This window comes from Octopus bimaculoides, chromosome 18, assembly GCF_001194135.2.
Source record: "Octopus bimaculoides isolate UCB-OBI-ISO-001 chromosome 18, ASM119413v2, whole genome shotgun sequence".
Classification (NCBI taxonomy): Eukaryota; Metazoa; Mollusca; class Cephalopoda; order Octopoda; family Octopodidae; genus Octopus; species Octopus bimaculoides.
This window is the reverse complement of record NC_068998.1, coordinates 19,535,366-19,555,122: the sequence shown is the minus strand read 5'-3', so window position 1 is coordinate 19,555,122 and position 19,757 is coordinate 19,535,366. Positions and strand designations below refer to the sequence as shown.

Here is a 19,757-nt window from a genome sequence, read left to right as displayed (position 1 = left end):
TATGTATGTATATATATACACATACATACATGTATGTATGTATATATATATATATATATATACATGTATGTATGTATATATATATATATATATATACACATGCACACAACACACACCATAAGGTGGCAAGCTGGTAGAACTGTTAGCATTCTTAGCATGCCAAGCAAAATGCTTAGCGGTATTTTGTTCATTTTTAATTTCTGATTTTGAATTCTGCCAAGGTCAATTTTGCTTTTCATCCTTTCAGGGTCGATAAAATAAGTACCAGTTGAACACTGGGGTCAGTGTAATTGACTTACCTGTCACTCACAATTGCTGGCCTTGTGCCAAAAACTTGAAACTAGTATATATACACCCCATTCTTACCTTTTAGCACAATAATAACCATTAAAATGCTTTCCATTTTTTTTTTCTAGGATGATCTTGATTTACCAGTGAAGATAAAAGTTGGACATATTGGTAAGATATATTTTATGATTTTTTTAAAATTAAAATTAAACCTTTGAAATCATCCCAATCCTCTACCATCATTAGTTCAATTGTTTACACATCACTTTTCATTGATGTGTATAATAAATTTCATGCAAATCATGGATTTTATATCATTGATTATTATAGTAATGATGATAATGATTACCTAATTGGACATGGAAAGGATAAGAAATTACATTAACTTCATGACTTAAAACAGTTACTGATTCTTTTCATGAAGAACCATTCCCTTATCTACACATCCACATGATCACAGATTTCTATTGATTAGGTTGGTACAAGGCTAAATTTTATGAAGGAAATTAAAATGTACATACATGCATGCATGTATCTTATTGGTATTGCCTTAAGTTTATAACTCCAGAAAGATGCTATTACCATTATTTGGTTCCAGTTAAGCCCCAGTTGAACTGATTTATGAACACAAGTGTTCGAACCAAGACCATTCCGTATTTATTCAGGTTAATGTGTTGCTGGGGAGCATAATCCGACACATTCTTTTTTTTAACTCCTTAGAGTGTGATTTGAAGGAAATTTGGTTGCTATTTCTAGCAGCAGCATGCTTGCTCAGTATAAAAATCTGAGTGGTTTGGCTTGTTCTGATATATGTAATGCAATGAATCAAGAAATTTTACGTATACTACAATGAAACCATTGTTGATAAATAAACTGTGCATTGCAAGTAGGATGTGCTTTCAGTTAATAAGCATCTGTTGAGACAGAAAAAAAGTCAAAATCCCACAGGTAATTGGGTTTTATGATGTCTAATATCATTTATATTAAAATCTTAGCAGTTAATGCATAATCTACTTTCTGATAGTTTGAATATATTTACCTACTTTACCGTGGAGGCGCAATGACCCAGTGGTTAAAGCAGCGGACTCGCGCTCATAGGATCGCGGTTTCGATTCCCAGACCAGACATTGTGAGTGTTTATTGAGCGAAAACACCTAAAGCTCCACGAGGCTCCGGCAGGGGATGGTGGCGAACCCTGCTGTACTCTTCCACCACAACTTTCTCTCACTCTTTCTTCCTGTTTCTGTTGTGCCTGTAATTCAAAGGGCCAGCCTTGTCACACTGTGTCACGCTGAATCTCCCCGAGAACTACGTTAAGGGTACACGTGTCTGTGGAATGCTCAGCCACATGCATGTTAATTTCATGAGCAGGCTGTTCTGTTGATCGGATCAACTGGAACCCTCAACGTTGTAAGCAACGGAGTGCCAACAACATCAAGTTTCTGATAGTTTGAATATATTTACCTACTTTACCTATAAAATTTATGAAAACCAAATCATTGTGAAGAGAAAATAGCACATTTTGAAATTTCTCTTGCATTCAAAATCTTCAGAAATTATTAAACACCAGTTTTGTAAATCAGTAACAATACATTGTGATCACAGCTGCTATCATGAACAAATAATATTGCGTAACAGAAATAATATACTATTTTGAGAAATAAACCTTTACTTGAATCAACATTGAGAACTTCAACATAGTCACCTCTAGATGATAGAGACAACAGCTAAATATTCCCCAAATCTATACAAAAAAAAACAAAGCAGAAAGAATGAAAAACAATTGGTGCTTAGTATTTGATCATCAGTTTTAAAATAGAGTAAATTTCACTTACCAATGATTTTCAAAATATTCTTGAAAAGCTTAGCTGCTTTCTTTTTTTGTCTCTTCTACCATCAATTATTTCAATGGGTTCTGTTCCTCTCAACTTGTTAATGATATATCTTTGTCATTTGTGCTCATCCCTTCTGTTTCACCTATCTCTTCACCCTTTAACTCTTATGGTTCATACTCTAATTATTTTTTCCCAATCCTCCCTCGTCAAAACTGTATTACTGTGGAAATCCACCCCCTCTGTCAATCTTTTCTACAGCTGACTTTTAAATTGTATTTATACAACAATTTCTATTCCCAAATCAAGTAGAGATTTGTAAAGCTTATGAGCTCCACCCTTCTCTTCAGGTTAATTTATCTGAAATAAGAATAAGTCATTTGATAAGTCTATAAATATTCAACTGCATTTTCATAAGTGTGCTTTTCAATGTCTTTTCTAAATTTGTCTAAATTTGAGTTGTTTATCTGATAATAAAAAAAAATAGGAAAACTAACATAAAATATGAAAAACCAAACCTTTTTCTTTACAGCTAAACTAACATTAAAAATACCTTGGAAGAACTTATATGAAGAACCAGTTGTAGCAGAATTAGATGGCATCTATGCTTTGGCAGTACCAAACATTGGTGAGCATTGTTTTATCCTTTTGTTCATTTATAAGGGTTTTCAAAAAACCCAAACAATGAATTAATATTATAATAATTATATCATAATATATTATAATATTGGTGTCAAATTTTGGCAATGATGCTATGCTCTATTAAGTTCAATTTATGTTTTGAGTTCAGATCTCACTATGGTCTACATTGTTTTTCATCTTTCCAAGATCAATGACATAAATACCAGTTAATTACTAAAGTTAATATAATTGATTGTTCTTTTCCTCAAAATTGATATCCCTGTGCATGTCGTAGAAACCATTATTGAATAATTGAATATTATGACTTTAGATAGTTTCTCCTGGTGTTTTGAAGTGTTAGCTTCCAATATCATCTTGAAATCTATAATTATCAAAAAAGATATCCTTTGAATGAGTGATGCCAATATGTTTCATGCTGTCTGAACCATAACTAATCAAAATCTGCTTGGAGGGAAAATTGATCAACACATTTGAGGATTTTTTTTTACTTTTAATGGGATGTAAGTGGTTTCTCATTGCACTTTTCAGTCTCAGAAGAGAACTTGGCATCCCCAGCTGAAAAACTAGTCATAAATTATTTAGCATTCTTGCTCCTTAGTGCTCTGAACTGTACGTATACATGATATTGTTATACTTTAGTGGATTGAACCAGCATATCAACTTTCTTCACTTGAACATGACACAGAAATATAAACATTGACCTTTTGATGAGGTCAATTATGACTCTACATATGCAATACCCTACTGCACACACACATGCGTGCACAAACACACACACATGTACACACACACATACACACATATACGCTCACGTACACACACACACTGTATATATATTTGAATAATGCAAGAAATTTAATACAAAGTATAAGGAGTAAATTTATGAGGTGGCATTATTCTCAATTGTAAAAAAAAAAGATAAGAGGGTAAAATATTTTACTGGGTTTTAGGTACAAAACACTAGGGTCACATTATAGATGAGATTGCATTGTACTCAAGTAAATCCAGTACTTATGAAAAAACTCCATTTACCGATACTGACTATTATTTTCATTGTGATATTTTCTTGTCTTCTTGACTGTTAAGTCTTGAGACAAATATAATAACATTAATGAAATACTATTTTCTCAGCAATTCTTCAACAAATAAAGACAAGTAATGGGAAGGCTAAAATATGAACAAAAAGAGTGTAGTATTCTAGAGACTGACATAAAGGTTTATATGAAAGCACAATTTATCCTTATGACCAAATCTCTAACAATTGAAAATAAATCAAGTGAGAGAAGGGAAGAGAGTGGTGGTGGAAGAAAAGCTAGTAAAATATAATTCATTTTCATGTGACAAATTCATTTCTATATTTAGATGATTCAAGCTCTTAAAACTCTTAAGTAGGTTAATCCTTAACTTACAACCCTACATTATGGTTAGTAACAAGTTAAGTGGGAATCATTTCAAAGTAGACTTTATGAATGTGTGAGTGTCTGTGCATGTCAATCTGTGTGAGTGTCTGTACATATGAATCTGTGTGGTTGTTTGTGTGTATTTTTGAGGGATTCTCCAGACACATACTGTTATATTGCTGAATAAAACCAGTAGTGGCTCAACAGGGTATTATGATATATTTTAAATGGTTTTTCTCTATAGCTGGAATACATTTTTTTTATTAAAGGTGTACAGCACTTCTTGTGCTTCTGAAATTTTGGTGCAGATTCTGTAGGTTGGACCAAGAAGCAACAAAGTACCTTATTTTTGATAAATTCTAAGTTTTGTTTGGAACTGAGGTGGGGTGGGAAGGAAACTGCACCTGATTTTTGCATTTATTTTTAACCTTTTTTGGTATTTAATCCAGCTATATCCAGCCCAAATATTCTACTGTGGTGGATAGATCTTGAGTACAGCAAGGTACCTGATATTGTCATCTCCTTCATAAAGCTCAGTCTCTGGATGCCCTACCTAATGCCAACCACTCCACACAGAGAACTAGGTGATTTCTCTGTGGCACCAGCATCGGTATCAATTCTGCTGTGGAAGACAGGTCTTCTTGATTACAGCAAAGTGCCAGATAACTCGGTCCTTTGTCATCTCCTTAATAAGGTTCAGTCTCTTGAGATCAGCCTCTAGTTGTAAGTTTTTAAGAGATTAGTAGAATTTTAGACGTTACCATTTGAGTAGTGGCAAAGATTAAAAAGAGAGGAGTTAGAAATTTGTGGTGTGCATACCTTTCCCAATGACATTAGTAATAGAAGGGAAGTGAATTGATTCACAGAAGAAATTTGAAACTTGTCACAGATTTGTTTCATTAGGAATTTACTATCACTCTACAGCACCTGCTATATTGTAATTAATAAGATTTATAATATAGATTGAAGGCCTTACCGAAGGCCATGTTCTTGGTTGTGATGCCTAAAATAAACCAAGGAATTAAAGATCACAGGGAAAGAGAGTATAGTCTATTAGATAACCCCGGTACCTGTATTGTGCTTATTTTATTAACCCCAGCATCATCACCAGCACCTTCATCAGATGTATGAAAAGTGAAGATGACTCTAATAGAATCTGTACTCAGAATGCCAAAAAGTGTAACTAAATATTTGCAAGGCATTTCGTCTGATACTCTGTTAATTCTGGTGCCCATCCTTTTATACGTTCTAATACAAATTCAGTTACAATCAGTTTCAGTAATATCAATTTACATTGTTTTTTTTTGTTTGCTTGTTTGTTTTTTTATTTTTTTTACCTTTATACTTGGGGATTGGATGATTTTAATATAGGGATATTATGCATGAATTATTGATGTACTTTGATATTTTTGTTTTTTCTTAATCATGCCACATAACCATGAAATAGGAGCATTATATTTATTAGGTTTACTGAAATGTAGAGAATAATATACTCTGCATAAGGCTGATACAGTGGAACAAGCAGTGTTTGAACTGGTAACTTTTGAACCAAGAGTAACATTAACAGTTCAGCATCCTAACTAAACATCTGCTACTGTTTAACACAAATTATTGATTTATTGATACCAAAAACAATAAAAATTGGTTGTTTTCCTTAAACAATGGTTTTAATTGAGGAAAAGCAAGCTAAAAGTCAGACTTGAATTAATTATTGAAGTATATTCTCCAGGGTTTGAATAACAATCCTTTGTATCTTTTGAAATTATTTTGTTTATTAATATTTCTTGTACAAGGGATAACTCTATTATTGATTCTGTATCAATCTCAATATTCTTGGTAAACCTGAAATATAGGCTACATTTTATTGTGTATAGCATATGTATAATGGTAAAAGAATGAGTCATTTGATATGCTGAAATAACTATTAGTTAAGAAAAGGAAGATTTTAGAGGCCTGAAAATAAGCACTACATTTGGGGAGAAGTGCTACAGAACAAGAGTAGAAGAAAGTAATAGATTAAAAATAGTTGAAATTCAAATATTATGAAAAATTTCCATCATATTGGTGCAGGTGTGGCTGTGTGGTTTAGAAGCTTACTTCCCAACTATGTGGTTTTGGTTTCAATCCCGCTGTACAGCACCTTGGGCAAGTGTCTTCTTCTATAGCCCCAGACCAAGCACAGTCTTGTGAGTGGAATTGGTAGAGGATTGCGTGTGTGTGTGTGTGTGTAAGCTGTCTAAGAATCCAGAAGTCAGGAAAAAATGCACTTGTATACCTGTCATTAGAGTGGGTATATTAATTGATGTGTATAATACTGTATACCTTGATTAATACAGGGTGTCCCAAAAGTCACTGATGGGTTTTAATTTTTGATAACTGCCTTAGCTTTACAAATAAATGCATAAAAGTTTGATACAATATAAAGGACATAATGGAGATTAATATGCACAAGTCAAATTTTGCAACACCACTACATCACATATCAAAAAGGACATCACTTAAATGACAGCCATTTTCAGCCTTGCACACCCATGCTCTTTCCAAAACTTGTACTATAACACCCTCAAGGGTTACAAGCCCCACTTCTCTGATTTCTCTATTGATGCTCTCTTTCAGTTATACCAGGGTTTCCAGTTTGTTGACATAAACCCTCTCTTTCAGGTATACATGATTGAGACCTTTTTGTGCCTGGCCATTCAAAGTAGACCTCACACATGAATCCAGCAAGATGGGGCAACTGCTCATACTGCAAGAGAAACAATGCAGTTGTTATGGCAGTGATTTAGAGAGAGAACAATCTCCCACTGTGGGAATATCAACTGGCCTTCACATTCCCCAGACTTGACTAGCCCAGATTTTTTCTTGTAGGGATACCTGAATGAGAGGGTTTACATCAACAAACTGAAGGAGAGCATCAATAGAGAAATCAGAAGTGGAGCCTGAAACTCTTGAGGGTATTATGGTGCAAGCCTTGGAAAGTGCACGGGCATGCGAAGCCAAAAATGGCTGCCATTTAAGCGATGTCATTTTTCATATGTGATGTAGTGGTGTTGCAAAATTTGACTTGTACATATTAATCTCCATTATGTCCTTTATATTGTATCAAATTTTCATGCATTTCTTTGGAAAGTTAAGGCAGTTATCAAAAATTGAAACCTATTGGTGACTTTTGGGACACTACATCCCCATAACTTAGTGGTCCAGCAAAAGAGATTAACAAAATAAATACTAGGCTTAAAAAAATAATCTTTGGGGTCAATTTGTTTGACGGAACCTTTCAAGGTGATGCCCCAGCATAGCCACACTTCAATGAATAAAAAAAACAAGTAAAAGATTAAAGATAAATGATTAGTCTTGCTTTTCTAGTGTCAGTCATATTTCATATGTGTGTGTATGTTCCAAAGTGGCAAGTGAATCAGTTGTTCTGGAATAACTCGGTAGATTGCAGTCCACTTGGGAAATAATCAAGAATAAGACAAATTAGGAAAACACAAACCATCCAAATGTAAAAAAAAAAAAAACAATAAAAAGTTGTATGACAATATATAAAGAATGACCATTTTATAGCGTTCCCTTATGTCTCATATATCAGATGTATTTAAAAGAAATATTATACCATTGCGTATCTGACCTTTTAATTAAATTACAACTGTTGCTCTGTCGCAATTGGGTATTTCTGCTTAAACAATAATGCTTTCAACAACAATAGATCATCAGTTCAATGGTTCAGTTTGATAAGTTTCTGTTCTGCTGAAGATTTTGTCCTGGACTGCAGCCATACTGGGGCACCACCTTGAAGGGTTTTGTCAAACATATTGACCCCAGTGCTTTTTTTTTTTGTATGCCTGGTACTTATTCCATCAGTCTCTTTTGTCAAACTGGTAAGTTATGGGGATGTAAACAAACCAACTCCAGTTGTTAAGCAGTGATGGTGGGCAAACACCTGCATATGCATGCACACACACACACACAAACATGCACACGCATACACACATATGATGGGCATTTTTCAGTTTCCGTCTACCAAATTCACTTGCAAGGCTTTGATTGGCCTAGGGCTGTAGAAGAAGACTCTTTCCCAAGATGCTACACAGTGATACTGAACCCAAGACCATATGGCTGGGAAGTAAACTTCTCAACCACACAGCCACATCTTCACCTATATATGACATTTTTTTTTTTTTTGTAAACATTGAAAAGAGTGATATAAATCAGCTAATATCGCGAGTTTAACAGGATTTTTAATAGGAAGGCTTCATATTGTTTAAAGAATAATTTCTTAATGAATTAAAAAATTATGATTCTTTTGAGATTTTTTTTATACAATGTTTGTTCATGCTTTTAAAATTCCATCATAATGGTAGTATTATGAAATTTCATGACAGTATTGTTGCTTTTCTGGTTTCTATATTAACTAAGCTCTCTAATTGTTAGATTTCCTCTCTCCTTCAGATATCAATAACTATTTCTGTTCATGCTAGCATTTTTGCACATATCAAATCTTGATTATCTCCCTCAAATCTAATTTAAATAATGGGTTCAGTTCCACTGCATGACACCTTGAGGATGTGTCTTCTACTATGGCCCCAGCCTGACCAGTGCCTTGTAAATAAATTTGGAGATGAAAACTGTGTGGAACCCCACCATTTATATATATATATATATATATTTATATATATGCGGTTGCATTTGTTTTTGTGTTTGTCCCTGCCCCACCCCTATCACTTGACAGCCAGTGTTAGTTTGTTTATATTCCCATAACTTAGCAGTTTGACAAAAGAGACTAATACAGTAAGTACTAGACTTTTAAAAAAAATAAGTGCTGGTGTCAATTTGTTTGAGTAAACCCTTTGAAGGCAGTAATCCAGCATGGCCACAATTCAGTGACTGAAACAAAAGGTTAATGGTAACTATAAACAGTAATGATGATGGCTCAGGCATTACAATGTTGAATAAAACGATTGTTATATTTAGTTCTTTCCCTCAAACTTTTTAATCTTCTTTCATCCAGGGGCCTATAAAATCACTATCAGTGATGTGTTTAAATCAATTTAATCATGTTTATAATTTTCCTACAAGATTTAAAAGTAAATCAATATGAATAACAATAGTGATTGTCTTTAAAATCAGCACAGGGAAAGCAATCAACTAAATACTGCAAAACATTTTTCCCACTGCTCCACCAATAATGTCATTCAATAATAATGATTTCTGACATTAGTGCAAAGCCATAAATTTTGTGCTAAGGGTATGGTTGTAGTTGATTATATCATTCCTAGTGTTTGACACATTTTATTTAATCAACTCCCTGAAGGATGGCGGTCAATGTTGATCTCCAGAATTTAAGCTTAGCAATAATAAATACTGCAAGGCATTTTGTCCAACAACCTACTGGTTCTGACATTCTACTCTTCTAATAACAATGGAGGTAATTGTTAATCTAAATTGACCAAATTTGATCAAGACATTTGAGATTTTTTTTAATGAGAATTATTTGTGGCATATCAATGCACTCTCTCCTGCCACATAAGAGAACTTGAATTTCATATCCAAAGCAAAAAAAAAAAAAAAATACATGAATTATTTAGCATTCTTGTTCATTAGAGATGTGATCTGTATGCATGGTACTTATTTATAGGTTATTTGACTGAGTGAGCAAATCAAGTATCTTAACCCTTTCATTACCATATTTCTGTAAAAATACAGTGCTTTTGTTTCAGTTAATTTTGAAAATAATGAATTTAATAAAATTATTTTGTCATTATTAAGCTGATGTTTAGTACATAAATTAACATGAAATTTTGAGGGCAGGTTCTTAAGTTAGATCACTGTAAACCAGGAAGTTTATATGTTTATATCATAGAACCAAGGACAGTCTCAGGCAGCATGGTAACAAAATGGTTTCATAACACAGAACAAGAAATACAGTGTTAGTTTTGTTTTTATCTGTTCTTATCTTTAAATGTTACAGTATTCATTTGAGTATGAAGTTTATTTTATAATTCATAATGTTTGTCTAAAAATATTACATTTCTTAATTCTCAGCCATCAAATATGATGAGAAAAAGGAAGAGGCTTTCCTGCAGGATCAGAAACAGAAAAAACTCAAAGCTGTCGAAGAAGCAAAGAAATTGGAAGCAGAAAAAGGTCAGAAAAAAATATTGTTACTAGAATTTCAAGAGAAAAGTTTTTTCCCAAAGTGCACATCATTAATCTGCAGCATGATGAAAATTTGTAAATAATCATTAGGCTGTCCAACTCACAGACTGTTTGTTTGCTTCTCTCATTCATTCACTCACTCATTCACTCACTCATTCACTGTCTATTTCATTTACTTTCTGTCTTTAATTCACTGTTTGTCTGCGTCACTCAGTGTCTGTCTCATTCACTCATTGTCTATCTACTTTTCTCACTTGCTCACTGTCTATCTCATTCACTCACCTATTGTCTGTCTGACTGCCTCACCTATTGTCTGTCTGACTGCCTCACCTATTGTCTGTCTGTCTGCCTCACCTATTGTCTGTCTGTCTGCCTCACCTATTGTCTGTCTGTCTGCCTCACTCATTGTCTGTCTGTTTGTCTGCCTCATTGTCTGTCTGTCTGCCTGCCTCACTCATTGTCTGTCTGTCTGCCTGCCTCACTCATTGTCTGTCTGTCTGTCTGCTTCACTCATTGTCTGTCTGCTTGCTTCACTCATTGTCTCTCTGTCTGCCTCGCTCATTGTCTGTCTGCCTGCCTCACTCATTGTCTGATCAAGCTTGCTTAGATTTGCTTGGTTTGATCCCCCACAGTATTCAGTAGGTCTGCAGAGCAACCTCTTGTGACCATGCTAATCTGGTCAATGAACGATTGTACTAGACAACTAATCTGTGTATATTCATGTAATGTTGTCTATAGACATGAACCATCCACAAGTTCTTGCTTAATTCTCCAGCAATGTTCTGTAAAATGCATGCATATCTCTTTCTCCTCCTCCTTCCCTCCCTCTCCTTCTCTCTCATCACATATATGATTGCTAGAATACTGCTTTATATAGCCATTGTTTGGTTAGGTCATATGGCAGTCTTCATGGATGTAATTAACCAATGAAAGATTTGAAAAAACACAGATAACAACAATTTTCTATTGAATAAGTAGTACATGACATCAACATTTCTACAAGCTCATTCTTCTTCTTATTAATATTATTAAGGCAGCTAGCTTGCAGAATCATTAGCATGCTGGGCAAAATGTTTTGCAGCATTTCGTCTGTCTTTATGTTCTAAGTTCAAATTCTGATGAGGTCGATTTTGCCTTTCATCCTTTCAGGGTTGATAAATTAAGTGCCAGTGAAACACTGGGGTTCCCCCAAAATTTCAGGTCTTGTGCCTTTAGTAGAAAAGATTATTATTATCATTACTGCTATTACTACTACCAGAAACCCCATCCTACAAGCGTATTCCTGCTAGTGTGTGTTGTATTTGCTTGTATGAAATTGCTGTGTTATGCATGTCTGCCAATATATGCATATGAACTTGAAACAAAAAATTTCTAAGTAATTTTGATACACTAAATGGATATAATGAAAAAATTTTCACAAATAATGTCAAAGAAAAATGCTGTAATCTCTTATTTTTAATGAAAACAATTGGATAAAAGTGGTAGAGAGTAAGAGGTTGAGAAAGAGAGAGACAGCACTGCAGGGAAAGAAAGTGAAAGCAAGAGAGTGTGCCAGGGAAAGATGAAAGGTCTTAACTGAAATAACAGGGGAAGATATACAAACTAAGTTTGTGTGAGAGAGAGAGAGAGAGAAGAGACAAAGACCAAAAGAAGAAAGACCTGAAAATAAAACAAAAAAAATATAAGAATAAGTGAGAGAGAAAAGGTTATAAGGATATAGAAATAGAAAGGCTAATAGAAACAAAAGTCTTAGGCAAAGAAGAGGTGAAGAGAGAGAGAGAGGATGAGAGAGTGCATTATAAGAAAACAGTAGAAGAAATGCAAATCTAAGATGTTAATAAACATTTGTTACAGTGAACAAAAATAAAAGCATGTAGTTGAAATCTTCAATAATAAAAGAATTTTAAAAGCTACATATTGATAAAAATATATTAAAATTGGAGCAAATAAGGCTTTTCTAGGCAGTATAGACTTTAATAATTGCTTTCTTTTAGTAAAATTTATGTACTCGCAGTTAACTAATGAGCACCTTTCTTTTATTATAGTTTAAATATATTCTCATTATAAAATAAAACGTTCAAAGTTTAAAATTGTTGTGAAATTTTTTTTTTTTTTTTTTCAATAAAAAAGTTCTTAAAGTTTGAAATACTGGCTTAGCAGCATATTCTCTCTTGTGTCACTTATTCTTAGGAATGATGCTTTTCTTTTCAATTTTGTAATATATGTTAGTCTTTTAGGACTATATTTTCCAAAATAATCGAGATTATGGAATGGTTCAGTAAATTATCTTAATTTAGTTGTTTATTACCATAATGAGTTGATATTTAATAGACAAGTTTTAACATAAAATTTGATTTTGTGTGTTGCTAGCTAAGTGTCTAGAGCTGGTTGGCACTTTAAGGACTAAACAAGTCATTTATAAGCCTTTTTATAAAATGCAAGAAGGGTTTATGAAATTTCTTTTTTTTTCTAGCTAAATGATTAAGTAAAATTCCTTCATTTTCTTTATGGGTTACCCAATTCAAAAGTGAACTGAAGAATTTTTACTGAACCATTAAATACGAATGTGAAGAAATGCTATCAGTATGGAGAAAGGAATTCATAAAAATATTGAATGATTCTAATATCGATTGCAAATTGCCAGAATATTTCAAAACTCTACTTAAAGTGTTACAGATTGTGCTTAAAAATAATGCAGTCTGAATTGTTTCTCCTTTATTTATTTGCTGGTTTCCAGACAATCCCAAAGAAGAGAAGCAAGATTCTTTTGTTGAAAAATTGGCAGCTAAAATTATAAAAAATCTGCAAGTTCAAATTAGCAATATCCATGTACGTTATGAAGACAAATATACCAATCCAGCTCATCCATTTGCTATTGGATTTACTCTTGAAGATCTAATCTTTCAGGTTTGGAATTCACTTCATAATTTGCATTTTGCTTTAAATCTGGTTTCTTGTATTTCAGTACTGACTCATGAATTTTCCCATAACCCCGTGTCCCAATCCATAAATGATATATTTATTATATTTTGTAATGCTGTTATGTATTAAGTATCAGTCTTATATCGCAAATTTATGACTTAATATGCACTAATAGGCTATTCTATTGTTGCCAATAATATAACACTATACATGTTGTCTCTTTTACAAGGTCTTTCTCGAATATATTGATAACTTTGCTTTTATTCCATTTAACAAGTTAACAAAGATTTTAAACACAGAAAACCACATAGTGGCAACATATAGGCTTTTCTTTCAACTACAGCTAATAGGTCAATGGAACACCATTAGTACATCTGCATAATTTTGGTAGTTTAGAAGACACATCTGTGTGCGTAATAGACCTGCAAAAAAGTCTGTTTTATATTGAATGTCTTCTTCAAAATCGGAAACATATTCCTATCAGAATTGAGTGTCCTACCAAGAGGTGCAACAAAATGCATGTCTTTGTTTAAAGTTGTGCTACTTGAACTGGGAGTTCAAAGCTGTATTTCTTCAGTTTCATTTTCATGTGTTATATTATGCAAACTGGAAAATCATTTTGATATTCAAAGGCTGAATTGATCATCAGATCTATTTGATATGGTATTCTGATTACCGGTGAAGAGCTGCAGGATAAATGGAATATGATTTCACCACTCAAAAAGTATTTTCATTAAATAATGTCTATATTATATTAAAATGAGACTTTTTCAGAATATTTTTCTCTTATTTTCCACATATCACAGACCACAGATAAAGATTGGAATCCATGTGTTATAAAAGAAGCAGTCACACAAATTTATAAGGTTAGTGAAATTTTCTGTTATCACTCTTTGTTGTAAGTATGCAACAGATAGTTTCTCTAACACTGAGAAAGGGAGAAAAAAATATTGGATAAATGCTTTGTTCACTTGACTATAGCATAAAAACAAAAAAATCTGACATTACACTACATATTCTGAGTAACACAACAAATATCTTATTAAAATAAGCAGATAATGTCTTTTCCTTGTTCAATATTGTTGCTGTTGATGGGTAGTATTTTTGTGTGGTGCTTGTGTGTGTGTGTGTGTGTGTTTGTTTTATTTGTTTCTTTCACATTATTTGTATAATGGATTATTTTTTTGCTGCAGTTTCATGGCTATTCATTAAAAATATTTTCCTTTTATATTGTTTAAGCAATATGCTTTGCATTGGACCAGAAATTATTTTATCAAATAAGAAGTGGTGTTGTGTCTAGATTATATATAACATTGGTGATGAACCCAAATTTAGTTACTGGAACTTCTATGGCAAATTAAAAGAAGAGAGATGATTTAAATGTTAAACTGCCTAAAAACTTTCTAAGCATTACTAATTTTAGAACCCCACCCTTTTATTTTTTTAGTTAGATGTGATATTCAGTGGTATATTATAAAGTTCATATTGTAATATAGCATATGTTTATTCCTCACCTGCATACTAGTACATCAGGCTCGTTCCGTACAAATTAAACCATGTTCCAAACAACATTCATTTTACTCAAGAAAGCATATTTACCTCATTACAGTTACCTAAATAAAATTATAAATATTTCACTGATTACATTAGTAAATACATAAAACTGTTCTAAATATTTTTATGTATCTGATTTTATAGATATATTCTAATCATTACTTGAAGTAAATACAACTTTTTAAAAAATATTTTCAGGAATTTAATTTCTATCTAAGACATCTTGGAGTGAATGTATTAGATAATAAATGCATGTCTAGTTTATAAATAAAAAAGAGAAAAAATGGAAGACTGAAACCTGGAATATTATGTCTTTAAATAACTTCCAATCGATAATTTCTTCAATATATAATGATGAAATTGGGAGATACCCCTACCATCTTCACCTTCTGCACAATTTTTCTTATGAATTTCAGATTTTTACAATTCATTCAAATCTATTTCAAATAATTTGCAATGAAATATCTTTTGTTATATCCTTTATATTTTCTCTTCTGATTTTTACTTTCTATTACATATATTCTTTCTTTCTAGTTTCACTTTGTATAATTTCTGTCTATGCATCATCGGACTTGCATATCTCTGTTTTGTTATATTATGACAATACTGAATTTCAGCTAATTTCATTTCTGTGTAAGCAACAAATTTAGTGAATTCAGAAATTCATTTAACATCAGTTATAGAGATACTGTATATACTCATAGATAAGATACAATTTCTTTTCCTTTTCTTTCTTTCTTTTTTTTTTTTTACTTAAAAGCTGCAAAAAAAAACTACATAAGGTTTATCTACTGAACTTCACTCTGAGCTTGAAATTTGTAACAAACACTGGCAAATGAGTTGATATATTGATATACTATTGGCCATATAGCTATGAAAGCTTTATGAATATTGGTGTTGCAAACAAATATATGTTGATGTCATACACAAAACATGCACGACTGCTTAAGCAGAATTTGATTCTGCTGAAAGGAAAAACAAACTTGTGATGATTTGCTTGTTATATCATTCATATCTGTTCAAACTTGTTGGCAAAAGTGTTAGAAAAAATTAATTGTATTTCTGAAAGAAAAAAAGGTAACAAAAACTAAAGAAACATTCAAGAAAACGCCAAAATGAAGATATTATACAATATAATGTCTTCTCCTATGAGATATTGGAGAAGATTTAGAAAAAAAGTTATCAATGGATACAAGTAAATATATTATTATTTCCACGCTTCAATTTGGGAGTGTATGAAATTCATGTGTAGAAAAGAGTTAGAATCACATCAATGAACTCTCATTGCAAAAAAATTACCAAGGCACAAATGTTACTGTGTGGTTAAGAAGCTCACTTTGCAACTGCATGGTTTTAGGTTCAGTCTCACTTCATGGCACCTTCGTCTTCTACTATAGTGCCAAGCTGACCAATGTCTTGTGAGTGAATTCAGTAGACAGAAACTTTATAGAAACCCTTTGTTTATATATGTGTTAGATTAACAATTTATGAGTGAAGGCAAATGGCTCAGTGGTTAGAGCATCGGGATCACAATCATGAAGTAATGAATCCAATTCCCAGACCGGGCTCTGTGTTGTGTTCTTTATTTCATGTTGCTCCAGTTCATCCAGCTGTAGAAATGAGTTGTGACATCACTGGTACCATGCTGTATCAACCTTGGATAACATCGGTGGTGTGGAGAGGGGAGGCTGTTATGAATGGGCAACTGCTGATCTTCCATAAACAACTTTGCCTAGACTTGTGCCTCGGAGGGGAACTTTCTAGGTGCAATCCTATGGTTATTCATGACCAAAGGAGGTCTTTACCCTAACAATTTATGGGAGTAACTTTATTTTTTCATACTAAAACTTTCAACATAAAATGATGATGATGATAATATGATGTGTGCAGTATTACCTATAATTTTGTTACTGTGTATCATATTCAAAATGCACTGCGTATATATCCAATATTATATGCGAGTGTGTGATATTGATTCCAAATTTTGACACAAGACCAGCAAGTTCAGGGGATTGGGTACGATATGCTAAGCATTTTGCCCGGTTTGCTAATGATTCTGCCAGTTCACTACCTTGCATGTGTGTAACATTAACCCTACCATTGCTCAACTCAGACAATTGGCTAACATGGATAGCTTTCCTATGTATTTGTATGCTTTTATGAAGGCATACCATACTCACAAAAACTAACATATGTCTTATGTACAACTAACACAAATAAGGCTGAAATTAAAATATTATAAACACAAAGGGACTATGACTTGTATATGAGTATATACAATAATGTATGGAGACATTAAATGTGGATCCATTTAAAGATAAAGAATGATTGTTAAGTGGCTACAATATTATACCTTTTGAAAATGGTGCTTTACTGAAGCATTACTTGTGTAATTGATGCCTGGAAGAATGTTGGATTGTAGTATGCTCTAAGAACTTGTGAGGATGTCTAGGTTAATTTATGTAAATAAACTCTGGTGTCATACCATGGTTTTTCCCTATGAAATTGTTTCAGAGACCAAGGATGTAAGAACTGATATGGTTTTATAGGAATGGAATAGATAAGAAATGTTTGGCTAGATGTTACTGATTTTCCTTGAATTTCTATAAGCTTACTGCAAGGAAAAGAAATCTTTTTAGTTACTAAGTTTTGAAGTGAGTGACATTTTAAAAGCAAGACTGAAGTATCTTTTGTTTTTCTTCTCTTTTTTTTTTAATGAGATATTGAAATATGGTTGAATTGGTGTATATTTCCAAAATTTGTTTCAAATGACAGTGTGAAATTATTTCTTCAATTCTTGACAGCTCTGCTTAGCATTTTCAAAATCTACTAGAGAACTAAGTATTTGTGGCTCTCATGGTTCTTCTTCTTCAACTCTGTTTAAGCTGAGATGAATTGCTGATTAATTCAAACTACCAAATCATTTTTCCTTCATGTTTATTCTTCAAAGTATTTCTCCATCAAAAGTTGTCATTCATCTTCCCATTTTCTATTTCCCATACAATTGGCTACAAAGTCAAACTATTTTCATACCACATAAGAACATTACTATTCAGTCATTTTGTACACTTCTTCTCTGGAGTCTAATTCCCTTGTTGCAACATGAAAAAAACATGAAGAAAAATTAGTTTCATGTCTTAATCTTCATAGCAAACCGACTCTCAGAGTATTTGTTCTAAAAAACAAATTTAGTCTGTTAGAAATCATTTATCAAAACCGCTCTGTTTTCATTATAAAAGCTTTTGTTTTGTCATTACTTCTGTATGTCTGAGATTTAAAAAAAAATAAAATAAAGTATTAAATTGTATGATGATGTAACTACTGAGTTACTGTTAATTCTTAAGTAATAGTTGTTATAAATTTGTATAAACGCATCTCCATATTATGGAGTTTTTGACATTAAAATATTACTTGAAATTAACCAAAATGTTTGTGTAAATTAAAAAAGAAATTCAGAGTTATGTATAGTAATATGTAAACTTCAATCTAGACATATTACTGAAGGCATTTCAATATGACATGATTAAAAAAAATCCCCAAAGAATTAAAGTATATTGAAATCTCTGAGTTATATATTAGGGTTTAAGTTTATCATAAACCTTATGATGGTTTGCATGTAAGATCACTATCTAACAGAAATCTATTAATCTCCTAAGTGTGGCTAGATAAAGTAATTATAAATCTATTTTATCAATATTTTGACACCTTACTGCATTGTTTAGGGTGTATTATTTTCATTGAATTTTCATTGAATCTTCATTGAATTTTCACATATTTAAGGATATTTTAAGTCATCATAGAAAATAATGTCTTAACATGGGTTTCATCACAACCACTTACAGCTTCATTTTTATTTTATTTGATTTTATTTTTCTTGCAAATGAGGAAAATGAATATAACGTAAGAAATTAAAACTGAAATGTTTGTACATTTTCTCAAAGTACATATGAATATTATTGAATGAAGAAATTACTTTATCCTTGGCCATATCCTATTTTGGTACTTAATTTGCTACTCAATTGTTACTTCTCATGCAATGTTTTGAATTAACATTTTTAAAAATATTTTTTACTTTCCATTTATAGAAACAAAACTGGATATTTATTTTCTTTATTGTGTTAGATTTTCTTCTGTTAGTTTCTGCACCACAAACTGATTTGGGATTTCAGTTCTGTTTAAGTTTTCTATAGTTTACTCATTTTGTTCCCTTCAGATTCTGTTTCTGTTACTTCTCACCCTTTTTCTGTAGATTTAGTGTACAACTTTAAAAAAAGTTTCTTTCCCCTTCTAAATTAAGATATACCCTTTCCCTCTTTTGCTTCTGATCTTTTAATAATGCTACTTTTTTTTTTTAATCACAAGACTTAGTTTCTGTATGACACCCATCAAGAATCCCTTTTATTTATCTATTTATTTTCATCTGTTCAAATTAGTTCCTGTTTTTAAAAGTCTAAAAAAAATCTCTCTCAAAATTTCCTGTATTTTAGTGTCCCATTGACCCCTCGTTTTTCGTAGAAAAGGTAAGCACGTCAGATCTCTTAGAGCATTATATTTTTTTTTCGACTTGATTAGTAGTTAGCTTGTTTCTATTTGTGGTAGTGGTTTCACTCGTGCCTCTTTCTTTTTTGTTTTTTTTTTTATTTTATTTAGACAATTTAGATGTCGTGTGTGTGTCTTAATATATTGTCTCATTATTCAAATGTAACGACAATTTCTTTCAGAAGACAAGTGAAGAATATTGACTGTTTTGGCTGAATTATATATGGAAAAAATATTTTGATTTAGTATCGATTTGCTGGGTGTTGAAGTGGATTCCAATTTAGTGGGTGGTCAAAAGTTAAAATTTTGCTTCAGATGTTAGTGGTTTATACTAACCAGTATTGGAAAAGTCATCCAGCTATAAGACTTGTGCCTACAATTCACATGAATATGTGAATTTGTCCACTTACATTTTCTATCT

General features: G+C 32.3%; 1 protein-coding gene across 1 annotated transcript in view; it reads left to right on the top strand.

Moving 5' to 3' along the window:
- Positions 1–19,757, top strand: part of LOC106874512 (intermembrane lipid transfer protein VPS13A) — a 264,016-nt gene that overhangs the window by 85,423 nt on the left and 158,836 nt on the right. Inside the window, exons 3-7 of the mRNA XM_052974544.1 lie at positions 417–459; positions 2,653–2,748; positions 10,208–10,309; positions 13,059–13,228; positions 14,050–14,109. Coding sequence (XP_052830504.1) covers positions 417–459; positions 2,653–2,748; positions 10,208–10,309; positions 13,059–13,228; positions 14,050–14,109 — 471 coding nt within the window. The remainder of the gene's footprint in view (positions 1–416; positions 460–2,652; positions 2,749–10,207; positions 10,310–13,058; positions 13,229–14,049; positions 14,110–19,757) is intronic.